Below are 20,479 nucleotides of genomic sequence, written 5' to 3'. Positions count from 1 at the left end.
TCAGGTTGTAGTTACCTGACAAGGTAGGAGACCGCTGGTGAGTCTCACCCGTCCCTGTGGGTGTGCTAACTGAATAGCCAAACCGCATGAAGGGGACTTTGAAATACATTCATTCGGAAGAAATTTCAAGATTTCTAATGCATGAAAATAAAGCTGATATGACTATCATATAATATAAACACCTAATATTTTCCTTAACGTAAGCAGGAAATGTGGCCAAATTTCAGGTGTGTTTCTTGAAATACTGTGGTTTTCTATGTGCACTTCAAATGTGTTGCACATAAGCAAACATATCCTTGGGGTTGGAAAACTGGACCAACACATATTTCCTTGATTCTTCAAAGCAATTGTTGTTACTGTGCACTATCAAACTCAATTCCAAAGCCTAGAAAAAGTTTAAGGAACTATAATTTAAATATATGTTCTCATGCTTTCTTTGACCAAAATGTAAAGTGCAGTCTGAGTTGTCTATGACTTGCAATATGCTTAGAAAAAAACCCGTGACTTTAAGTAATGATTAATTTATTGTAACTCTAGGTTGAGCCCACTCAACTGCAGTATATACCAGCTTTGCCACAAGACATTTTATCAGAGTCTGTGCTAAGCAGAGAGCACCATAACAGAAAGTTCAGTGTACACAGAGGATGTTTATTTCAAGTATTTCATGCATGTAAATGTTTTCAGCATTAGCTGGCAAAACCACTTTATATAAAATGTGCAGCAATGCAGCTACCTTTTTGAAACAAAACAAGGTTGTTCTATTTGCCTGTTAAGTCAGCTTCAGCAGTTCTTAGAAATGTCATTTATTAAATGTCAAGCTAATTACTTGTAATATCAACCCTGAAAAGCAAACCTTTGTGAGTGCACTTTCAGAAGCCTATTCTTCTTGGTTCACAGTCTGTCTGGTACATTTCTAGTAAACAAATTGATGTTTTCAGTTAGATACTAAACTATTTGCTAAATATGTATCTTTGTTTAGTATATGGAAGGATGTTTCATAATACGTCAATGAAAAGAAGTGCAGAATATGTTCTTATTTTAAAATAACCAGGTTTTTAAAAGAATGGCTGTGGTGCATGACAGATATCACAGGGAACAATTCCACTTCTGTGGATTGGTTTTGTTCTGCACACTTGGCCTCGCTGCTGAACCTGACACCAAAAGTACAATTAGTGCCATTTCAATGGTTATTTCTATACTGTGAATCATTACATTGGCTGTTTGATACTGGAAACAATTTACCAGAAATAATTGCAATCTTAGGAAGAGTACCATCTCTTTTTGTTGAGAGAAAGCGGTTGGTGGAAAGCAAACAGTTTTCTATATTCCTTCTACAAATGCTTTATCTACAAGGACATTTAAATCAGGAAAAAGGAAGTGAAAATTCTGAATCAGTAGAAATATTAGAAATGGACTAAGAATTTCTATTTTTCCTAAACTACAAACACAGAAACCTTGAATCTGAAAACTCTTAACAAGCTCTGAAGTAGTCTAAGTATGTATCTGCATGGGAAAATGAAGTTGTGCACTCCCATTGTATCTATACCCATAAAGTAAAAATGCAGCAGTCTAGAAGGTGAAAGTTGAGAATAGAAATAAAAAGGATTGAGGACTGGAGATGAAACAGCCCAGGAAAAGAAACAGGGTAATTTTTGCATTATGTTAGGTGTTGTACCAGCAGGTGGGCACGGGTAGTTTCAGTTCTCTGAAGTTTGCATTCTACATATGAAAAGAGGCAAGTAAACGTAAAGTATTCATGAAATAGATAGAAAATTGAGGTTATAAAGTCCGACTTTAGTTAATTTAGTTAGTTTAATGTTAGTTACTAAAGTTACATGTTAGGCATGTCAATATGGAGTCTGCCCCCTGGGCGTTTTAGGAAATCCCATCAGATTTTTAATTCCTGTTGATCTGTATGGAAGGTTGAGTTCTTAGACCACTCAAAAATCCATTAGACAGATATCTGAGTCTTCATATACCTTGAAAATTTGCCTCAACAAAATTGTGTGTCAAGGCAAAAAAAAGTTAATTGGCAAATGTTTTCACCTGGAGTTTTGAAAAAAACATATTTTGTAGCAAATAAATATATTACCACAGTCTTATATTTTTTTAAAATATTATGAATTTATAATGAGATCTTTAACACCTTATATTACCTGAAAATTTCAAAAACCTCTGTTCATTCTGGTGTATTTAATGACTTTGTTGCTGCATTCAAGTTGTATTTAGTAACTCTTATATATGTATATAATCACATATTATGCATATACATAAATATATGTGAAACACATTTACATAATTTATATAAAATTGCATAAAAATTTCCTTATTCTGTTACAGCCTCAGCCTTCTGAGACATACAGAAAAGAATAATTTCTTGTTGTATAACTCCATTAAAAATAGATTTGATGGAAGTTGTAATATAGACAGGGAGTACAGTCTCAGATTTTGGTGCTCTGATGAGCCACATTCTTATTTATGACATCCTGGCACTGCAAAAGACACTAAACTTTAACCTCATGCACTCTATGACTACTTCATATTTTCAGAATATTTAAAGGGGACTGAATGTAAAGGAGATCCGGACCACTATTTTTCCTGTTCACTGTTTCACTGTGCTCTTAAACTGAGTTAATAGACAAAATCAACAAAATCTAAATGGTTTAAATTAATCTTCCAACACTTAGTAATTAAAATAGGATCCTCCCTATTTAAACTGTACGTATAATCAAAATATGAACTGCTAATTCTATCTTCTAACTAAAAATTGCTTCTAAGTGCTATAGATTAAAACTGAGTGTCCTATTTAAAAAGGCATTAGCTAGCTGTGAATTTTCATTGACTTCTTCCTCTCCCCTCTAACACACTCATTTTTGGAGTGGAATGGTCACTGGAAAAAAGAGTGCTTATGTGAGAAGTTTGGTTTAAACTGTGACTTTTCTCACCCATTCTTTGGCTCGCATAGATGTGAGATGAGCTTTCACAGGATTCCTTCAACAGCCTTTGACTTTAGAAAAGTCTATGAAGGTTAAAAGCACTCCTGGCTAATCTTACTGAAATGCTCTATTGGAAATGAGTAGATAAAGATGTCTTATATCAAAATGGAGCATGACAGGAATTCAGAGGAGAAGTTGTTATTTTGGGACATTATAAAGTTCAGTAAGTGTCAGAGAACCTGGGAGAGTATAAAGGACAAAGGTGGCCTCTGTGTAAACCAAATACAAATTTGAGAAAGAAGCATAACATTTGTTAAATTGAATTTTGACTCACTGGTCCCTGGAATCTGAGAAGTGATGTAAACTTGTTTGGTTTTTCTTCACCTCTTCAATCTTTTTTGTTATTGCTGATATTTATTAAGTTCTCAGGATCCAAGGTAAATGGTGGTGTGCATGACGGAAAAGCACTTTGCCAAGCTGGGGGAACATGCAATGTAAGTAGAGAGCCCCAGCGCATTCTAACTTGTCTGAATGTCTCTTCATTAGGATATTTACCTGTGATTATTACAGGATCCCTGTATCTTCCATATCTAAGTATCACAGACATTTTTCAAATATGACTTCACTTCACAGGGGAGAAATTAATGCATTTTCAAATATTTCTTAGATGACTGAGGTTTTGAGACGTGACTCAAGTAACTGTACTTTGTAGTGGATTCTCTGACTTAGTCATACACAGAGTTAGGAGCTGTAAAATCCATCCCACTAAATGGAAATCTGCTTAACCAAATAAATAAAAAGTGCAAAAGACAGGGATATGTCTTTAAATAGTGTTCTCTCTGGCATGTAAATGCTTGACTCAGCATCATATGGCTGCATGTTTCCTACTGGTATGCTGTGCTCACTCCATCAAATAGCAGAATTGGCTATGGTTTTTTGTTTTGTTCTGGTTTTAATATCTGAGAGGTCACTAAATCCTGAGTAATTTGGCAATGATGGAACTCAATTGTCCTGGTAGCAGCCAGGAGACTTATCTTCAGTTCCCTGAAGGAATTCGCATTATGTTATATTAGAGAGAATGTTATGTTATATTAGGGAGAATCCTGGATCTAGCTGGCAGCTATTGGCAACTGCTAGGATGGCAGAAGAGATTAGAGAGGGTATCTCACAGAATAGAAAACCAGACGAGCATGTGCTGAGTCTTAAACTTTGTACCACAGCATCCTTTACATGATTGTTCTTCCTTAGTGTTTTTTCTCCTTTTATTGTCAATGAATCAATGAGAGAATTTTTGTTGTTTTTGGGTAGAATGTGTCTAGCTGTATGTGCTAGTCAACATAAATGTTGTAATCAGTAAAACAAAAGAAAACATTATATTGTTAGGGATTAATATGGCAAATATGGTAAGAATAATAATCCTTCTTCATAAATGGCTGGTGCAGCCTCCTCTAGAATCAGTGTGTAGTCCTGATCAGTGCATTCCAAAAAAGCATGTGGCACAAATGGACTGTACCAGTCTGAGACCTTGGCAAAATTTATCTGGAAAGAGCTGCAGAAAAGAGGACTGTACCATAGACAGGGAATAGTTAAAAAGGTACACATATCATGCAAAAATGCATGAGTAGTAAAGAAAAGATGAATCAGGAAATTCTATCTTTCACATGTTCCTTTCTTCCTAACAGGAAAAACAAAAGGGATTAAAAAAAAAAGTTAGAAACAGTACTTTTCTCAAGAATTGTAATTACATTTTTGAGCTCTTTTTTTTGAAATTATTAAGACAAAATAGTGCAAAATAGCAAGAATAGCTAGCGTCATCGTTATTTAGTATAAAGTGTGCTAGTGACATTACACTTCATGATGGAAGACCTCAGAGACTCTAGAGAGGAGGATGTGATGTGTTGAATGGACATATCTCTAGACCTGTTTAAAGTGGTTCTTAAAATTTTCTCAGAAGTGTAGAGCATGTGCTACTTTTGGAGAGTGAGTCCTGGACAAGACAGGCTGTTGATCTCTTTCAGTGTGGCAGCTTCTGTTGTTCTGAGTAATAGGCACAACTGGCCTGATTTGGATTTTCATTTCATAAGCCAAATTTCGTTCAGTATTTCTGAAATGGTCACATCTACTGCAAAAGGTTTCAAGCTCCTTTGTTTTCCCTAGAGTTACAGTGCACCCACTGAAGTCAAAGCTGTATTTTCTTTTCAGAATCTAGAGCAGAAAATTCTTTCACCTGTCAATATCAAAATTATTGTAGTATGGTTGAGTGTACTACCATTTTAAATTTGTATTATTATGTAGAAAACATCACAATAGCTACCATCTGATGGAAGAACTGCTTACATTCATTCATTTGTACAAAAACATTAGATGATCTAATTATTTTTGAGAACTTTATAGTTAAATACTTGATTTTACAATATAAGCGGTTAATTCGTGTTTTCAGATATTGCATGGCTTCTTCTTTAGATAAAGTTATATTGGAACCAGCAATTCCATTTCATGGGAAATTTTGCAATTTAAATATTCTTGAAATAAAGTACAAAAAGTCTTTAAAACATCTTCCAAAGGAAAAGTGTCCAAATATTTTGAATTTCAGAACTGTAAAAATACTTCACTTTACTTATGTTGATTTTTTACATTTTAGTAAATGTTGCAAGAAAAGTAATTTTGCAATGAAAAATAAAAGCGATATTTTCAATTATACTCATAAGGAAGTTTTTAGGAAGGGTGAATGATTCTGTAGGATTGTCATTTTCATTTTCCACTATAGAATAACTCCATCTAAAAGCTTGGAGCACTGTACTTATAAGGTGGTTCTAAGGTAACATTTTTATATTCATATGATTACATAAATATCATATAATATAAATCACATATATAAAACAGTGCTTCTAGGTCTTTCTAGAGATCAAATAATTCATCCGTTCCATGTTGGAACACCTTTATCCACTCTTGATAGATGTTTTTTCTGACTTGTTCCAAAAAAATTCTGGTAATACAGATTTTACAGCCTCCCTAAGAAACAGATTTTAGTGCATAACTGTAATTACAAAGTTCATTCCTGTGTCTAACTAAAAACTCATTTGCTACAGCTCAAGCCCATTACATCAGTTTTACCCCAGGTAACATAAGAATGGATAACTTTCCTTCTTGCAGCAAATTTTTACAAATCTGGAATTTTTATAACATTTCTTCCTGTATTCTCTGACTTGAGAAACTCTGGGGCTTTTCGGTCGCTTCTTCTGTGATGATCTAGATTTAAAATTCGTATAAAACAATGCATAAGAAAGAAGTGTTATGTCCTGAGTATTCAGTTCAACATATTAAAGTTACTTCAATGGTCTTGTATTATTGCTTCACCTCAAAGCTAAATAAAAATAGAGCAAAGAGAATAAGAAATGAACCATCATTGAATCTTGATAGCTTTATGGTACAGAGTAATTGTGGAAGAGCTTCACCCAAATTAATTTAGGTAACATAAATTCTGTCTTTTTTATAAATGTGGAGGTTGGTAACATCTGAAATAGTTAGCTGAAGCTGATAGAGAAGGGCTTTCTTAGAAAAGGAAGGTAGTGTACATATATTTTACCGTTCAGGACATTTTAAATATGGTATATTACCACATTATGATTAGAACCAACTTGAGATTTAGCACAAGGCACACAGATTTTACTGACTCTGGTAGAGCTATAGTTGTATGAGAGATCAAACTGTTTCTTCAAAATAGCTTCAAAGCCAGCCCTGTTCCTGGTTTCAGCCAGCTGTTTTTATGCCTTTTTATGGAGGTTATCTGGATAATGATGAAGCTTTCTATTTTTCAATTGAAAATATTTGTGAGACTGCATTAAAAGCGATACAGTAAGAGGCAAATTCTGAGATTTTACTAGTTTTGTTGTCATGGATCCAGATGAGTGTGAGAACACTTGAAGTGGTTTACAGAAACTCCTGATGGACCTTGTAGGAGGCAAATGTTAATCCCAGTTACACTTCTGGGAACTGAAACTACTAGGATATAATTCGGTAGCTTGAGGACAAATAAATAAAGTTAAGTAATTTGAATAAATGACATATTGTTCAAAACCACAATAATCTTCCCAACAAAGTATACCAAGACTGGAGAGGAGTGATTGCACCAAATCTTGTGAAGGAGCACAATGAAGTGAGGCACATAAAAACAAAGGCCAAGGAGGTATGTAAAATGGTCAAGTACTGGTGAGGAAAGATCAAGTCTGTGTACATTAGAAATTCTTTCATTTTAATAATGAACTTTGCTTTCTACTGTAGAGATATATAAGCAATGTTGTTATCAGAAAAGGGGAATGAATTTTAAAGTTGGAAGAGTAGCCAAGGTTTTGGGTTCAGAAAAGAAATAGGAAATTCCAGGCTAACCAGATATCCTGTGATTTTTGTGAACTCCAACTACTATTGACAAAGCAATGCTCCACTCTTAATGTACTTCATTCAAATGGGTAGAAATTCCATGAATGTAAGCATAACATACATATGACATATTACATACAGACATGAAGAACAGATCCCTGTTTTAACTAATCCAAATTAGTACTTTTAATACTATTTCTTAGTACTTTTTTTATTAGTACTTTTTTTCTTGAGTACACAGACTTTTAAATGATATTGGTCGTCATGTGTTACATCCTAAGATCAAAACTCAGATCACTTTGTCTAGATGAACCCTTTTTTTGAGAAGACGGCTGGAAAGACAGATATTGGTTTCCAGTATTCACATCTTCATGACCTGGCTATATCATTATTTCACCAACTTGATTTTTACAATACACTATCCAGCAGTGTAAGCTTTTTTTCCCAGTGGACTAAGAAATGTGCAATTATTTGACCTAGCCTTATGAAATGTAATGTTGCAACTGGATAACTAAAATTACAATGATAACCTTTATAGTAATTTAAACAAATACTTCTAAAAAATAGGCAACACTGCAAAGGCTACAGATTCTTGAATTTAAATAGTCACAAATAAGGTAAAGTCCGGAAAGAAGTAGAAATATTTACCAGTACTTAAATACACATACTATAGATATGATTCTAAAACTTTATGGCTTTGGGGTATAAAGATTAAATGTTAAAAATAAAGTAGCAAGCAGCTGTTTGAGGGCCTAATTAAAAATTTCTGTTTGACATTAGATGTGAATAGATCCTACTATTTAATAAAATATTTTTTTATGTATATAAGCCTATGAGAAAATTCTTGTGAAAGTTGAAAGTCTTGCAAGAAATAAAAGGGGAATGTTTCTTTTTTCTTTAAGTGTGTCTTTTGTTCTTAAAAAGGAGCCTCTATCTGTGAATAAAGCAGAATATTAAAGAAGAGAGAAGGTTTGATAATGTAAATTGATTTGGATAGCATTTTGGCTAGTTGCAATTGAGATTCCAGCACCTCTTCAACCAAGAGATGTCATCCCAAAAAGCTTATAATGATAGTTTCATTTAAATGAGTCATCCTCAGATAGATACAGTCAGATAATCGTTCTCTGTATCCTTTAGAAAACCCTGTGAATCCAGCCTTTATACAAATAAGTACTTTTCTTGCTGTTCTATAATTTAGTCATATTTGTAAATTGTCCTAAGAGTCTGTTAATTCACAAGGAGACAGTGACTTTGAACAGAGAGGGTAATTTTCACCTGATGAATCCAGAACCTTCTTGCCATAGGTAACTGTGCCATTTTGATATTTATTAAGCACTATTTTACACCTAGTTAACTTTTTTTTTTTTCCACTTCCACTGGAAGACAGGTCTGGTCTCCTCTCCTGGTGAAAAATCTCTGTATTTTGCCAGTATTGTCATTTAGTTTTATAGCTGTTCTCCCTCCTTGACTTTTCACACCCACTCCTGCCTGAATCAGTTGTGTCCACTGTCAGATTTTGTTCTTCTGGTATAAAAGAGGTCAAGCTACTTTTTGTTTCCTCTCATATGGGACACATTTCATTGCCCTAATTATCCTAACAGTTATTTTCCTTCACCTAATCCAGCCAGAATTATTCTTGCTGGAATGCTGAGCAACCAGAGTGATACAGAATACAACACTTCATGGAATGGCATTAGGATTTCCCTAACCTGCTATTTCTAGGGTCAAATTCACTTTTCTCAGCCATGGCTTATTGTTGTGCTGTAACTCACTGAGACATCCAGGTCTTCCTCCTCTCCCGTTATTTCAAACTAAAGTAATTCTTTCTCATTAGTCACTTAGTTTATGAACTTGGATTTTGTACTCTTTAATCCATTTCTATAATGCCAGCTCACAATGTCATCCAATTCTTCTTCTGCTATATGACAATTTGGTCTTCCTGGTTTACTGATGGTGTATCCCAACTGCATGCCAGTTCACTGGTACTGCTCTTTGACTCTGCCAAACATGAAGGGAAGTATTAATATGTTCACCAGTGACACACATCCCTGAGGAGATCCACCAGTAACCTCCCTTTAGCCTTTCAGATCAATGCATTGCAGGTTCTCCTTTACCTATTTCCTTTTCCACCTTAAAAATAATGAGAAACCAGGGCTAGGCACTGCATAGGAGTTGGAATTGGTTTAATACAAAATATTGCATAGCTGAGAAATTATTTTTTACTGTATTTAAAATAAAACAGGTTTAAAAGAGTAAATGACTGTGCATCCTAGAGTAATGATCTGTGCATAGTAAATATCTAATGATTCTATTTTGGGGATTCCTTGTCCTACATCTTAAACTTTGTATTTTACAAGTGGCCTCTCAGAAATTATCTGCAAATTGGTGCCTCATATTGTCCTTTCAGGGTTTGAAAATTGTAATAGAAAAGTGTGAGTCTAAAGATCTCTTAGATGACATTCGTCAGTAAACTCACGGAATCTAAAATTTAGTTTACAGCATGATGGACTTATTGAGGATAGTTTGGGGAGACTGTTTTGGTAATATTTCATTAAATGTTTTGTTAAACAGTGCTGATCAGTCAAAATGCCAGCAGATTTCAGTGAAAGGGACAAAGGCAGCATGTCTTTAGAGACAGTTCAGTGAAGGTACTGTATTCCTCAGTCTGTTGTCAATGCTAATGGCATGCCTAAAGATGTCATATTTAGTCTGTGTTACAAACTTAGATTGATGGTGACTATAAGCTAACTGAAAGGTATCCAAAATGATATGTAGCTACGGAATGCTGTAACATGCAGCCTTAAGAGTGTTCTAACAATTGCAATGTCTTAGGAATTTATGTTAAGATCTTTTAAGGTGCAAGTAAGGTGTTAACTAAGAATCCTATAGAGGTATGAAATGATAGAGAGAAGTAACTCTTGCCAGCTGAAGGCCTGCAAGCTTTCCTGAGGAAGAGTGGAAAGTCCACAGGCTGTGTCCATATCTAAATAATACTATGAAAGAAATTAATATAAAAAAGAGAGAGGGGAGGAGATGACAGAAAAATCAAATGGGATAGGCTGGAATTAGTGTCCTTGTCTGGCTTTAGAACAAGAATAATGTCCAGAAGAAGTAGTATTGCTGAATGCAGTGAATTCCCACCTTTGACAGCATGGAACAGTCTTGAGGCGTCTAGGTGAAAGAGGTTAAGTACCAGAGAGGCACCTGATCATTAAGTTTCAGTTAGAATTGTGTTATGTATTTATTCTAATCTTGAATCAAAATTCTTGACCTTGCCTTTCGTAAAATAAATATTTTCTTGATTATTAAGCTTGTCTGGTGTAAGGGATGAGATAAGCCTGGAATGTTCTGTCTCCATGGAAGGAGTGAAAAAGGACTCAGTGTGTCATGAGCTGAGACTGCTGAGAAACTATGTCCCAGGGTGAGTTTTTGGAATTTAGGGAGTGGGAGTATCTCATGCTAAACTGCAAACACTTGTATTAGGAACAGAGACTGATTTTACCATGTTGAGCTAAATGGAAAGTGTTTATTTCGGCAAGGATAAGCCTACATTTCCTCTACAAGGAGCAAATGACTAAGAAAAATACCTTGCCTTTAGGCAAATCCTGGAGCTCTACAGCTGAAGTATTTTCCCCCGGAAACGTGTTAGTTTCAGTGGCATTTTTGTCAAGAAGAATTTCTTAGGCCTAGAATATCTGCTATGGAGAGGAAAGGAGAAAAACAGAAATGCTAACTTTCATGGAGCCAAGTATGCAAGGGGGCATTTGGCTAGGTTGTGAAAGACTGAAATTGAAATCTCTGTGCTGATCCATTCAGGGCATTTTCTCCAATAGGAGTTTCCTGCACCCCCATATTGGCCCTAGCCAATAGGTAGAATCTCTTGATTTTGTTCTGCAACAGAACAAATCTGAACTTCAAAATCATGACATGTCATATGATGCTGATATAAATGAGCCTGTAATGAGCACATTATCTAAAGATAGGACAATACCTTTAATTTGTATAGATAACATGGCTGAGCTACTTTCTTCAAAGATACTTTGAAGATAAGTCTGTGTTGCCAATGCAGTTGCATTGTTTTCACAATTGATTCTGAGGAATATGCTTTCAATTGTTTTCAACATCAAATCAGCTTTCTGTTTGCAATACCCGTGTTTTTTGTAGATTAGTTACCATGCAAACATATATGCTTGCTTCATGGCATATTTATTTGATGAAAACCAGATATAACATCTAATCTAGCAAGAAGAAAAACTAATCTGGATTAAAATACAGACAAGAATTGGGGAAGAAGGAGTAGAAAGCATATCCTCCACAAAGACGTCTTTGTTAGGGACGTGTTTCATGTGAAAAGAAAATCACCTTGCAGAATATTTCCATGTCTGATTGCACTGTCTTTAATGAGAAGGCACCAGAGATCACTGTAGCAAATGAATCTTGATAAAGCAGAAAGCGTGCTCAGAAGGTGCCTGTAGCTTTGCTTACATCTACGCAGAAGAGGCATTGTTGTTTCTTAGAATGGCTTTCCTGTATTCTCTGGAAAATTAACAGAAGCAAAAAAAAAGTAAAATGGGTTCATTAAACTTTAAAATATGCTTAATAAAATCTTTCCCAAAAAGGCACATGAGAAAGAATGGATTATAGACAAGGTGTAACATTACCAGAATACCATTATTTTGAATTATTGATTTTTTTTTCCCTTTGGTAGGAAATAACTGTAGTGTTTTAAGAGCTGTGATAGCTTGGTTTGCTTGCAGTTTGTACTTTGGTAGGGTTTTGTACTTGACCTAGAATAGGAGACAGTTATTTAAATCTAAAGCTCTTTCAGAGCTAGCTGTGAATTACCCATTCCAGCGTTATGATTCAAGGCTGATAAACAGTTCTACTGTTTATCATGCAAAGTGGTTCCATGGTTCGATTTTACCAGTTTAAACAGAATATCATAATAATCTGAACTGAACAAAATGTGAAACGTTCTTTTCCACTCTGTCACCTCTGATTCACAATAGAACGATCAGCTTCTATTCTTCCCATTGATGAATGATGCCAGTTTTAATGTTCAGCATGCAACCGTATGTATTTTTCCTGTGCCGCCTTGTAGGCTTGGCAGAAACTCGTTGTAGATGGTCCAGACAACCTCTTCAGACCAGTTTATGTTCATTTTTAATATTAACCATTAATAGCAACAACCATTAAGTTCCTGATGTACTATGATAATTCCGTATCATGCTGATCTAAGTCATTTCATTATTCCCTTGTGTTGCTTCATCTGTCTGTATTCCTCTGTTGTCTCTTGATTTATTTTGCTGTAGTTGTGAATTATCTGGGCTAGAATTGTCCTGTATTTATTGTATTTAGGCAGCATACATCATGGGGGCCTGGGACCAAGACTAAGGTCTTGAGTTGCTGTGGCGTGATACCACTGACTGTAATAGATGAGCTGAATTCTCCCACCGGTTGTAATCTAGTCACCTCTTCCAATCTTTCAAATGACAATCTAAGTCCAGTTTGTTCGAGGCTGCAGTGATCTGTGTGGTCTCATTGCAAGTTAATTAAAAAAAGAAATTGGGGACAGAAGTTGTAACAGTCTTTTGAAATGTCAGAGTCCTGCATTTCAGCTTCTCTCGAATTCCAGAAATGCCAGAAATGTTGTATATTTTCAAATGGTGTTTTGAATCATTTTTCATTCTTTCTGTAGTTTAATGCAATTATTACCATATATGTCCTGTCCAGGTGAGGAAATTTAAGGTATTTAAGGTATTCACAAATAGATCTTGGGCCCTGTGCACAGGAGTGGAATACCGTGAGTGGAATAAATTAGTTTGCTGTCTTTGATTCTGGAATAGCTTTCCATGCAGACGTTATTCTTAAATAAAAGTTACTTTTATTCCAGAATAATTATTCTGCTCACAAAGCAGCACCGGCTTTGAGACAAAGCTGAGACTTCTAACACTCTGTAAGTTTATCTCTGAATTCCTGCTGTGCAGATGGCACAGTGGGCTGGGGAGCAGCAGGACTGGGAAGCAATAGAGGAGTTGGCAGGTTGGCGAAGATGATAACAGGTGGCTTGTGAAGTGGAAGCAAGGTCTTTATTGCAGGCCACCCTTGTCTAAGGCAGAATAAAACTTAGAATTCAAGGGAGGAGGCAGCCTCAGATGAAAGCATACACAACTTGCTGGACCACATACTGGAGACTTGAAAGGTAGTTTGGGAAGCAAAGGAAAGGAACTGTGAACTTTTGGATGTTCCTAGATAGCAATGAGTTGAGGCTATGGGATATCTAGAGGGAGGAATGGCTTTTTGAAGGGTAGCTACATACTGAGATGGTGGACCAGCACATGGAAGGTGGTTCCACAGCTATGGAAGAAAAACACTGTACGTGGTCTTCAGATGAGACATTTTCGCTCAGCAACCTTACCAGAGTACAGATTGCTGTAATAGCCAATTAAATTTTTTTTGCAAGTGGGAGGCAGGAGACTGAACTCAATTGGCAAGTGGCTCATCTTAGTGTGAAGTGGGAACAGCTCATTCTGAGTCAAACACATGCTTCACTGCACTGTTTTATGTGGAAGATTCTGAGAAGATAAAGCCATTTGACTCTTTTGTTATAGTAATGTAACAAATAGCATGGCTAGTACAAACTTTAAGCAAAACCTTTGCATGTATTTCTCATCTCTTACTTTTCAGGGGGCAATGATATGATTTCTCTTACTATTAAAAGGGGACAAACTTCAAATTATGTGGTTACCTTAAGAAAGAACTGATTCTTCACCTGAAAAATACTTTTGTTCTCTGCTGTATTATGCCTTACGGGTAGCGGTCTGCTGATCAATGGTTTATTGGCATATAAAAATGTTCAGTTTTGAAATGAACCTTGAAGACCTGGAAAACCTGATTTACAAATCCTATGAAACTTGATTTATGAATATCAGAAATTTGAAACTTGATTTACGAATTTCAGAGATAATGATCTGGTCCTGGCAAATCATGATCACATCCACAGTAGTATATTAGTTTCTATTCTCAGCTCATAATCAAAATCACCCATTGTTAAGCATGGCTGGAGGACCTGAGAATCACTTGGACAATGTCTCGCTAGCATTTGGGAAATCTCATGTTCATCTCTAAGCTATATTTGGAGTAACTTAGAAAATAATGAAGTATTTATATTGCAGTGAATTCATTCATTTATAGCCACAAATGTTCAAAATCACCTACTGTAGTGCGGGACCATTATCCAGAAATTCATTTTTGGAGAATGACTCTTACAGTCATATGCAGGTAGTATGTTTATTGCACCTACACGTCCACTCTTTTCTTATGTTTTCTCTCAGGCAGCTAATGTTACATCCAGGCTGCATTAAATTATCTAGTCACACCTCAATTGCATAAAAAGTGTAGTTTCATCTTTATATTAAATCATAGATGGTGACCTTGTTAGACATTGTCTTTGCATTAAACCACATGAACTAAAAAGTAGATTGCCTCTCAGCATATGCCTTATGTGCCTGACAGGGTTTCCAAGTGGATGAACGAGACTGATAAAATGACAGGTATTAGCTACTATAGTTCTGGGAGGAGCAATTACAGGACTCAAATACCCAGATCAAAAACAGAACAGAAAACCAACATAAACCAAGCTACTATAAAAGCCAATCAAACTGGATGGGACTGCTCAGTGACGACACAGAACTTCTTAACTAAATGACCAAAGAGCTAGACACCTGTAAAATGAAGTATTAAATAAGACTATTGCTGAGGATACTTTTTCATTTTAGATCTCCCACCAATACCATTTAATTGCACTAGTAGCTAGTAATCCTAAAATATACAAAAGTGTGCACAGCGAGGTCCTCTGTCTGCAATAGTTGTTGCTTGAAGTGTAGTAGCCTCACAAGAAGAATGTTTTTCTCTAACATTTTGGGGTAACTGATGCCTCATGATTGACATCTGCAGTAATGCACTGACTTTTAACTTTTTAACACCTGTATTCTTTGATAAAAAAAAAAATAATGAGCATTTAACATTTAGGCTTGTGGGTAGGTTTGCTCAATGTCACGCCGGAAAAAGTGGTTCAGTTGTACTTAATGCATTGCAGATGTTAACCTAGCATGTAAATCACATGTTTTATTATTTGTTCATCAAAACATTATAAAAATGCTTGGTGATTGAAAGAGTCCTAATTGCATGAAGTAATACAAATGGTTGGTGAAGGGAATCACACTAACTATTCATGTATACCAGAATGAGCTCCAAACTCAGCATTCTCATTCAGGCAAGAACTTGAAATCATTGTGGTTAGTTCTCTGATATTACTAACTCAACACCAAAGGGAGTACAAAGTATAATTAGGAAGTTAGGTATGGAAAAGAAAAGAATGTTGGGCTAAACAGAAAACATCAGCTTGTCTGTATACTGAGGCAGGTAGGTAGCAGTGTGTGCAGAGAGTACAATCAGGACTTAGCGATGGAAGCCAAGCACGTCAGGTCAGAAGAAGAATCAGTGGAAGTGTCATTCTCAAAGCTGGGAGAACAGCATGTCTGGGAGCTGGGCTGAAATAGCAGGATGTCCATAGAACGAGATGGGGCCGAAGACAGGTGATAGGCGAGGTTGATATATAGTTGAGTGTGAGACTCTGGTTTGAGTGAATGAGACTAAGGAGCAGGATCTGAAGCACGCCATAGCTAAAAATATATGGAGCAGCAACAGGCAACCGATAGGACTCATTCATGAGTTGGATAGGAGCAAATCACCTGTCAGACATGCAGTCTTTTTATCATCTGGTCAAATGTATCAGGTCCTTGACAGGGAGACTAGCTGAGACCAAATGTAGCAGTAATAATTTGGTCAGAATTTTTTAAGGATGTGAAAGCACCCACGTAGCTGGCTGCTGATTGGGACATAGTTCTTAATACATCCATGGTGTATCCATATCTTAAATACCATGTGCCAGTCTGCCCATCGCAGAAAGAAAAAGATTCTAGAAGATAGTGAATGGAATTGCCAGTGGTACGGAATACTTTCTGTCATGAGACAAGCTAAATAAACTGGGATTCTTCAGGATGGAAAATGTATTATGTTGTATTTACTGTTCATATACCATTTTTTCACCCTTTGATTCAGTATCTTATGATCTGGGTAGCAGAGATAATAGCAGGGATAAAATCTTGAATAGTAGGAAAAGGCTAATAAAGAGTAATGATATTTATTTGTTTTTATAGTTCAAGAACAAGAGGGCCCTGGTGAAGTCATCAGGTAGCAAACTTAAAATAATCAGTGTGAAAATCTTTTTCATATAATGCATAATTAAATTGTGGAACAGGCAGCCACAGGTGTTGCAAAGTTTGGAAATATAGAAGGCATCAAAAAGAGCTTAGACAATTTGATGGCTGATTGGTTTTTCAGTGGCTATTAAACATAAGGGTATAGCTCAGTCAATAAACTGATTATCCTCCTGATTATCAGGAGTCTATAACGGAGAAGAATCAACCTGAATGTGCCATGTTTCTTATGCCTGCCTAGAACTCCTTTGCTGGCTGGTGTCAGGGAGAGCATATTGGGATGGGTGAGTTTTTAGTGTGATGCCAAATATCCATTCTTTATAGTGCTTCTTTCATCATTTACTTTCAGTAACACAAGAATTAAAATGTGTGTGGGAAAGACCATATTTCATATTGGGCAAGGACATCTGAGGTGGGGTATGTTTCATATACTGTTTCTTCTTTTCTCTGAGTCTTTTATGGATAGTGTATCCTCTTTAGGAGGTAGCCAATTCAGATACGAATTGCAGCAAAAGTCATACAGCCTGATCTACACAACTGAGTGCTTTTATGATGAAAAATAGGATGGCAAATGTTTGTGCTTTTTATGTTTTTGTAATTGATTAAATGAAAGCATTATTAAAATTGTCATCAAATGTAGCGGGTCAGGGAGTGTTCACTGAGGAGATAGGAAAGAAGGAATTTATGGGGGAAAGCAAAATTTTTGATTTTTCAACCTGTACATCTCAGCATAAAGCCAAGGATTGCAAGGCTCATACCTGACATTTTGTGTAACGGATTAGGTAGAGTTTATTTCTTTGAACATTTTACTTTTGCTCAGTAAAGGCTTTTAGATAAATTGTAGATTTAAAACCTTTTAAAGTATATGTAAAGTATATGTACAGTTCTTGAAGTATAGGGCAGTTGTGAGCTGTCTTAGATTTTGCCAATTTAATTTAATTTAATTTAATTTTTGTCTTTCTTCTGTCTTTGCAGTTTATGATAGATTTCCAAGCCACCAAAATGAAGAGAGCTGTGTCTAGTGTTAAGTCAGAAAGGAGGAAAAGCAGGTACTTCTTTCCCATTCCTTTGTTGTAGCAATAACAGCAGATGAAACTGATTTATTTATTTTCAGACCATGTTTTTCTCCTTGTAATTAATATTGGAAACAGACAAAGGCATGAGGAAGCATGAATGTGCCTTAGTCTTGTATTTTTGTTATTTCCAAGCAGAATCCATAGATTTTCAATGTCATTAAATTGCAAAACTCCAGAATGGGGATTCTGGATTCTTTTATGTGATGAACCAGATTCTTTTATATGATGTGTGTCCTAACCTCTCACTAACATCACTGGGACCTCAGGATGCTAGGCAAATTGTAGTATCAGATCCTGAGGTCAACTAAATTGGGCCCACTGAAGCTGATAACTGTCTTCAAGTGGAAGTTAAAGCTATTATTGTGCCTGCCATAATGGGTGGTCTTTATGCCTCTATGTTGTTTCACTGCTGTATTTTATCTTGTGTGTACATCCTGAGTGAATAGTTTGAGATATATCTTTCAGTTTAAACAGTGTTTCATCATCTTCTTAATTTATGTCTGCATGAATTGTAATTAGCTGGTCATCAAAACTCTACTCAGCCATACATTGATTATGTATATGCATATCTTAAGATTTTGTTTGTAAAGTGATAATTTCTGGATTGAGAACATGGTGACACTTACGAGTAATCACTGGGCTCCTGTTCAGCACTCCATCTCTGTTCAGCAAAACACTTACGCATATGTGTAATTTTAACTTCAGGTAAGCAGGCAGTTGCAGCCATCCTGATTCAGCATAGCATTTTAAGTATGTATCTAACTTTAAGCTTAGCCTTCTATCCCACTAAAGCTAAAATCAAACACATCTTTAAGTGATTCATGAATATGAATAACTGCTGAATTAAGTTTAATGAAATGAACTCTGTTGGCCATTAAGTAACAAGAGATGCCTGGCCAGGATTTCATTACTGTCCTACAAGCAGGGAAAATATACCAAAGAAATAAACTAATCTGTTTGTTCAAGGAAATCTTAAAAACTAAGCTGTGTAGTGTTGAAGATAAAGTATTTTATAAACTCTGGGGTCTTCCTATCTGTTAAAGAAAAAGACTACATCAGTAGGAAATCCAGACTTCCTTCTCAATGCTTCATTAGGTTCAGAATGTTCAATAAATATTTTTTCATTTTTTAAACAAGATATTTCAAATAATGTATCTAGCTGTGTTTAAAATTGCAAACTAAAATGAGAGCACATCTAGTTACAGAAACATGTGGAGAAAATGAGTAAACTCTATACAGGTGGTAAAGGATATTATAAGTTATAGCACATTTCCTACAATTTGATTTTCTTTTCAAAGCTGAACTGTTTAATTCATATCAGCATTTTTTGTTTCAATCCATATTTGCTTTTTCTGCTTCAACCTTTACACTCTTCCTGCATTATTTGTATGAAAAGCTCTCTACATTTTTTATTTCAGATCCTCTCCTTTTGCAGTTCATGTAGTCTTTCAACAGTATGCTGTTAATCCTTTGCAGATTAATGTGATTTCAGTGATAATCCTTTCATTTTTGAATTTTTAAGACATATAATCATTAAAGAAAGTGCTTGACAGATTTTCCATTAAAATAGTACAAAACAGGTGGTATGTCTAATATATGTTGGTTGTGCTATGTTGCTTATTTATAAAATTAAATTTGCAGATGAAGCAAGTAAGTCTAGGGTTAGTTATTGGTCTTTTTCCTTTGGTATCACAGTTCAAATCCAGTCCAAAAAAAATATTCAGGGGGTTGCAGACAAACCAGGGTTAGAATATCTGTTTGATATATCTCTTTCATACCTCTGTTGCTACAAGGGTCAGCTTGGGTTCTATCCTGATACCATCAAGTTAAGTATACGGGGAAAAGGCAGGTTATAGTTTAGTAAGTGAGATTTGCCTACATGCTATACCTTAAATTTCACTTAACTCCTCCAGCTAGACCATAAGACATAAATGGTGTTCAGGAGTTGTTTGAGCTCTCTGCACAAGGCTATTTCATATCTTCAAATTCAGTTAAACATATGACTGAAATACTCTTCCCCAGTTAGAACTGAAGGCTTGAATTTTTTCACAATATGTGGCACACAAATCTCTTGCCATGAGGGTTTTTGGATTACTATTAATTCCCAGCTCACTGTCCATGATGGTCCTTTTCATCCCATTCCTTACCTCTTTTTTGTCTTCTCTTTTCTCCTCTGATGTTTCACACATTGACTTATTTCTCTTTTCTCTGCTCTCTTATGCACACTGATGAAATAATAGACAAGAAGAGAAGGCATAGATATTCAAATACTGTGATAATGGGTACTTTCATTAAGTACATTTTACTTTAGATCTCATAAGAAATGGTTCAAAATTAGTATACAAGCAGCAGAAATGGCTTTTAGCTAGATCAGAAACACATTGAAAGTTTATTAAAACTTCTGCTTAAACAAATAGGTAGTAGGTGTGGCCTATCACACCAGGCTGAATTTTTGCTTTTATATACTGAAAACTGATAGATACTATAGGCAGGAGGGGAAGGAAGCAGACATCACAACTCTTTAGGAAATTCAGGTCCTGAACTTGGCAAACCTTTAACTGATTTTGTCACACATTTGCAGCTTTAAAATGATTTGGCCTTTACAACAGCCAAAATAAGTGTCCTTTAATCACTTCCAACCTATTAACAGATGGGAAAACAGCTTTTATAAATAGGGCATACAAAATATTCCAATATCAGCCAAAACTAATTAGTAGCAATAGCTGAACTAAAATTTAAAACTGATGGAATATATGTTAATGCAGATAAACTGTTGCTTTGATAGAAATTCCCTTTCAAACATCATACT

At 35.6% G+C, this 20,479-nt stretch overlaps 1 protein-coding gene across 1 annotated transcript in view; it reads left to right on the top strand.

Annotated features, from left to right (window-relative positions):
* IQCM (IQ motif containing M) overlaps window positions 1–20,479 on the top strand; it is a 173,038-nt gene that overhangs the window by 22,519 nt on the left and 130,040 nt on the right. The window contains exon 5 of the mRNA XM_064511743.1: window positions 17,570–17,643. Coding sequence (XP_064367813.1) covers window positions 17,570–17,643 — 74 coding nt within the window. The remainder of the gene's footprint in view (window positions 1–17,569; window positions 17,644–20,479) is intronic.

The sequence above is a fragment of the Dromaius novaehollandiae genome, chromosome 4 (assembly GCF_036370855.1).
Source record: "Dromaius novaehollandiae isolate bDroNov1 chromosome 4, bDroNov1.hap1, whole genome shotgun sequence".
NCBI classification, from domain to species: Eukaryota; Metazoa; Chordata; class Aves; order Casuariiformes; family Dromaiidae; genus Dromaius; species Dromaius novaehollandiae.
This window is presented reverse-complemented; position numbering and strand designations above follow the sequence as displayed.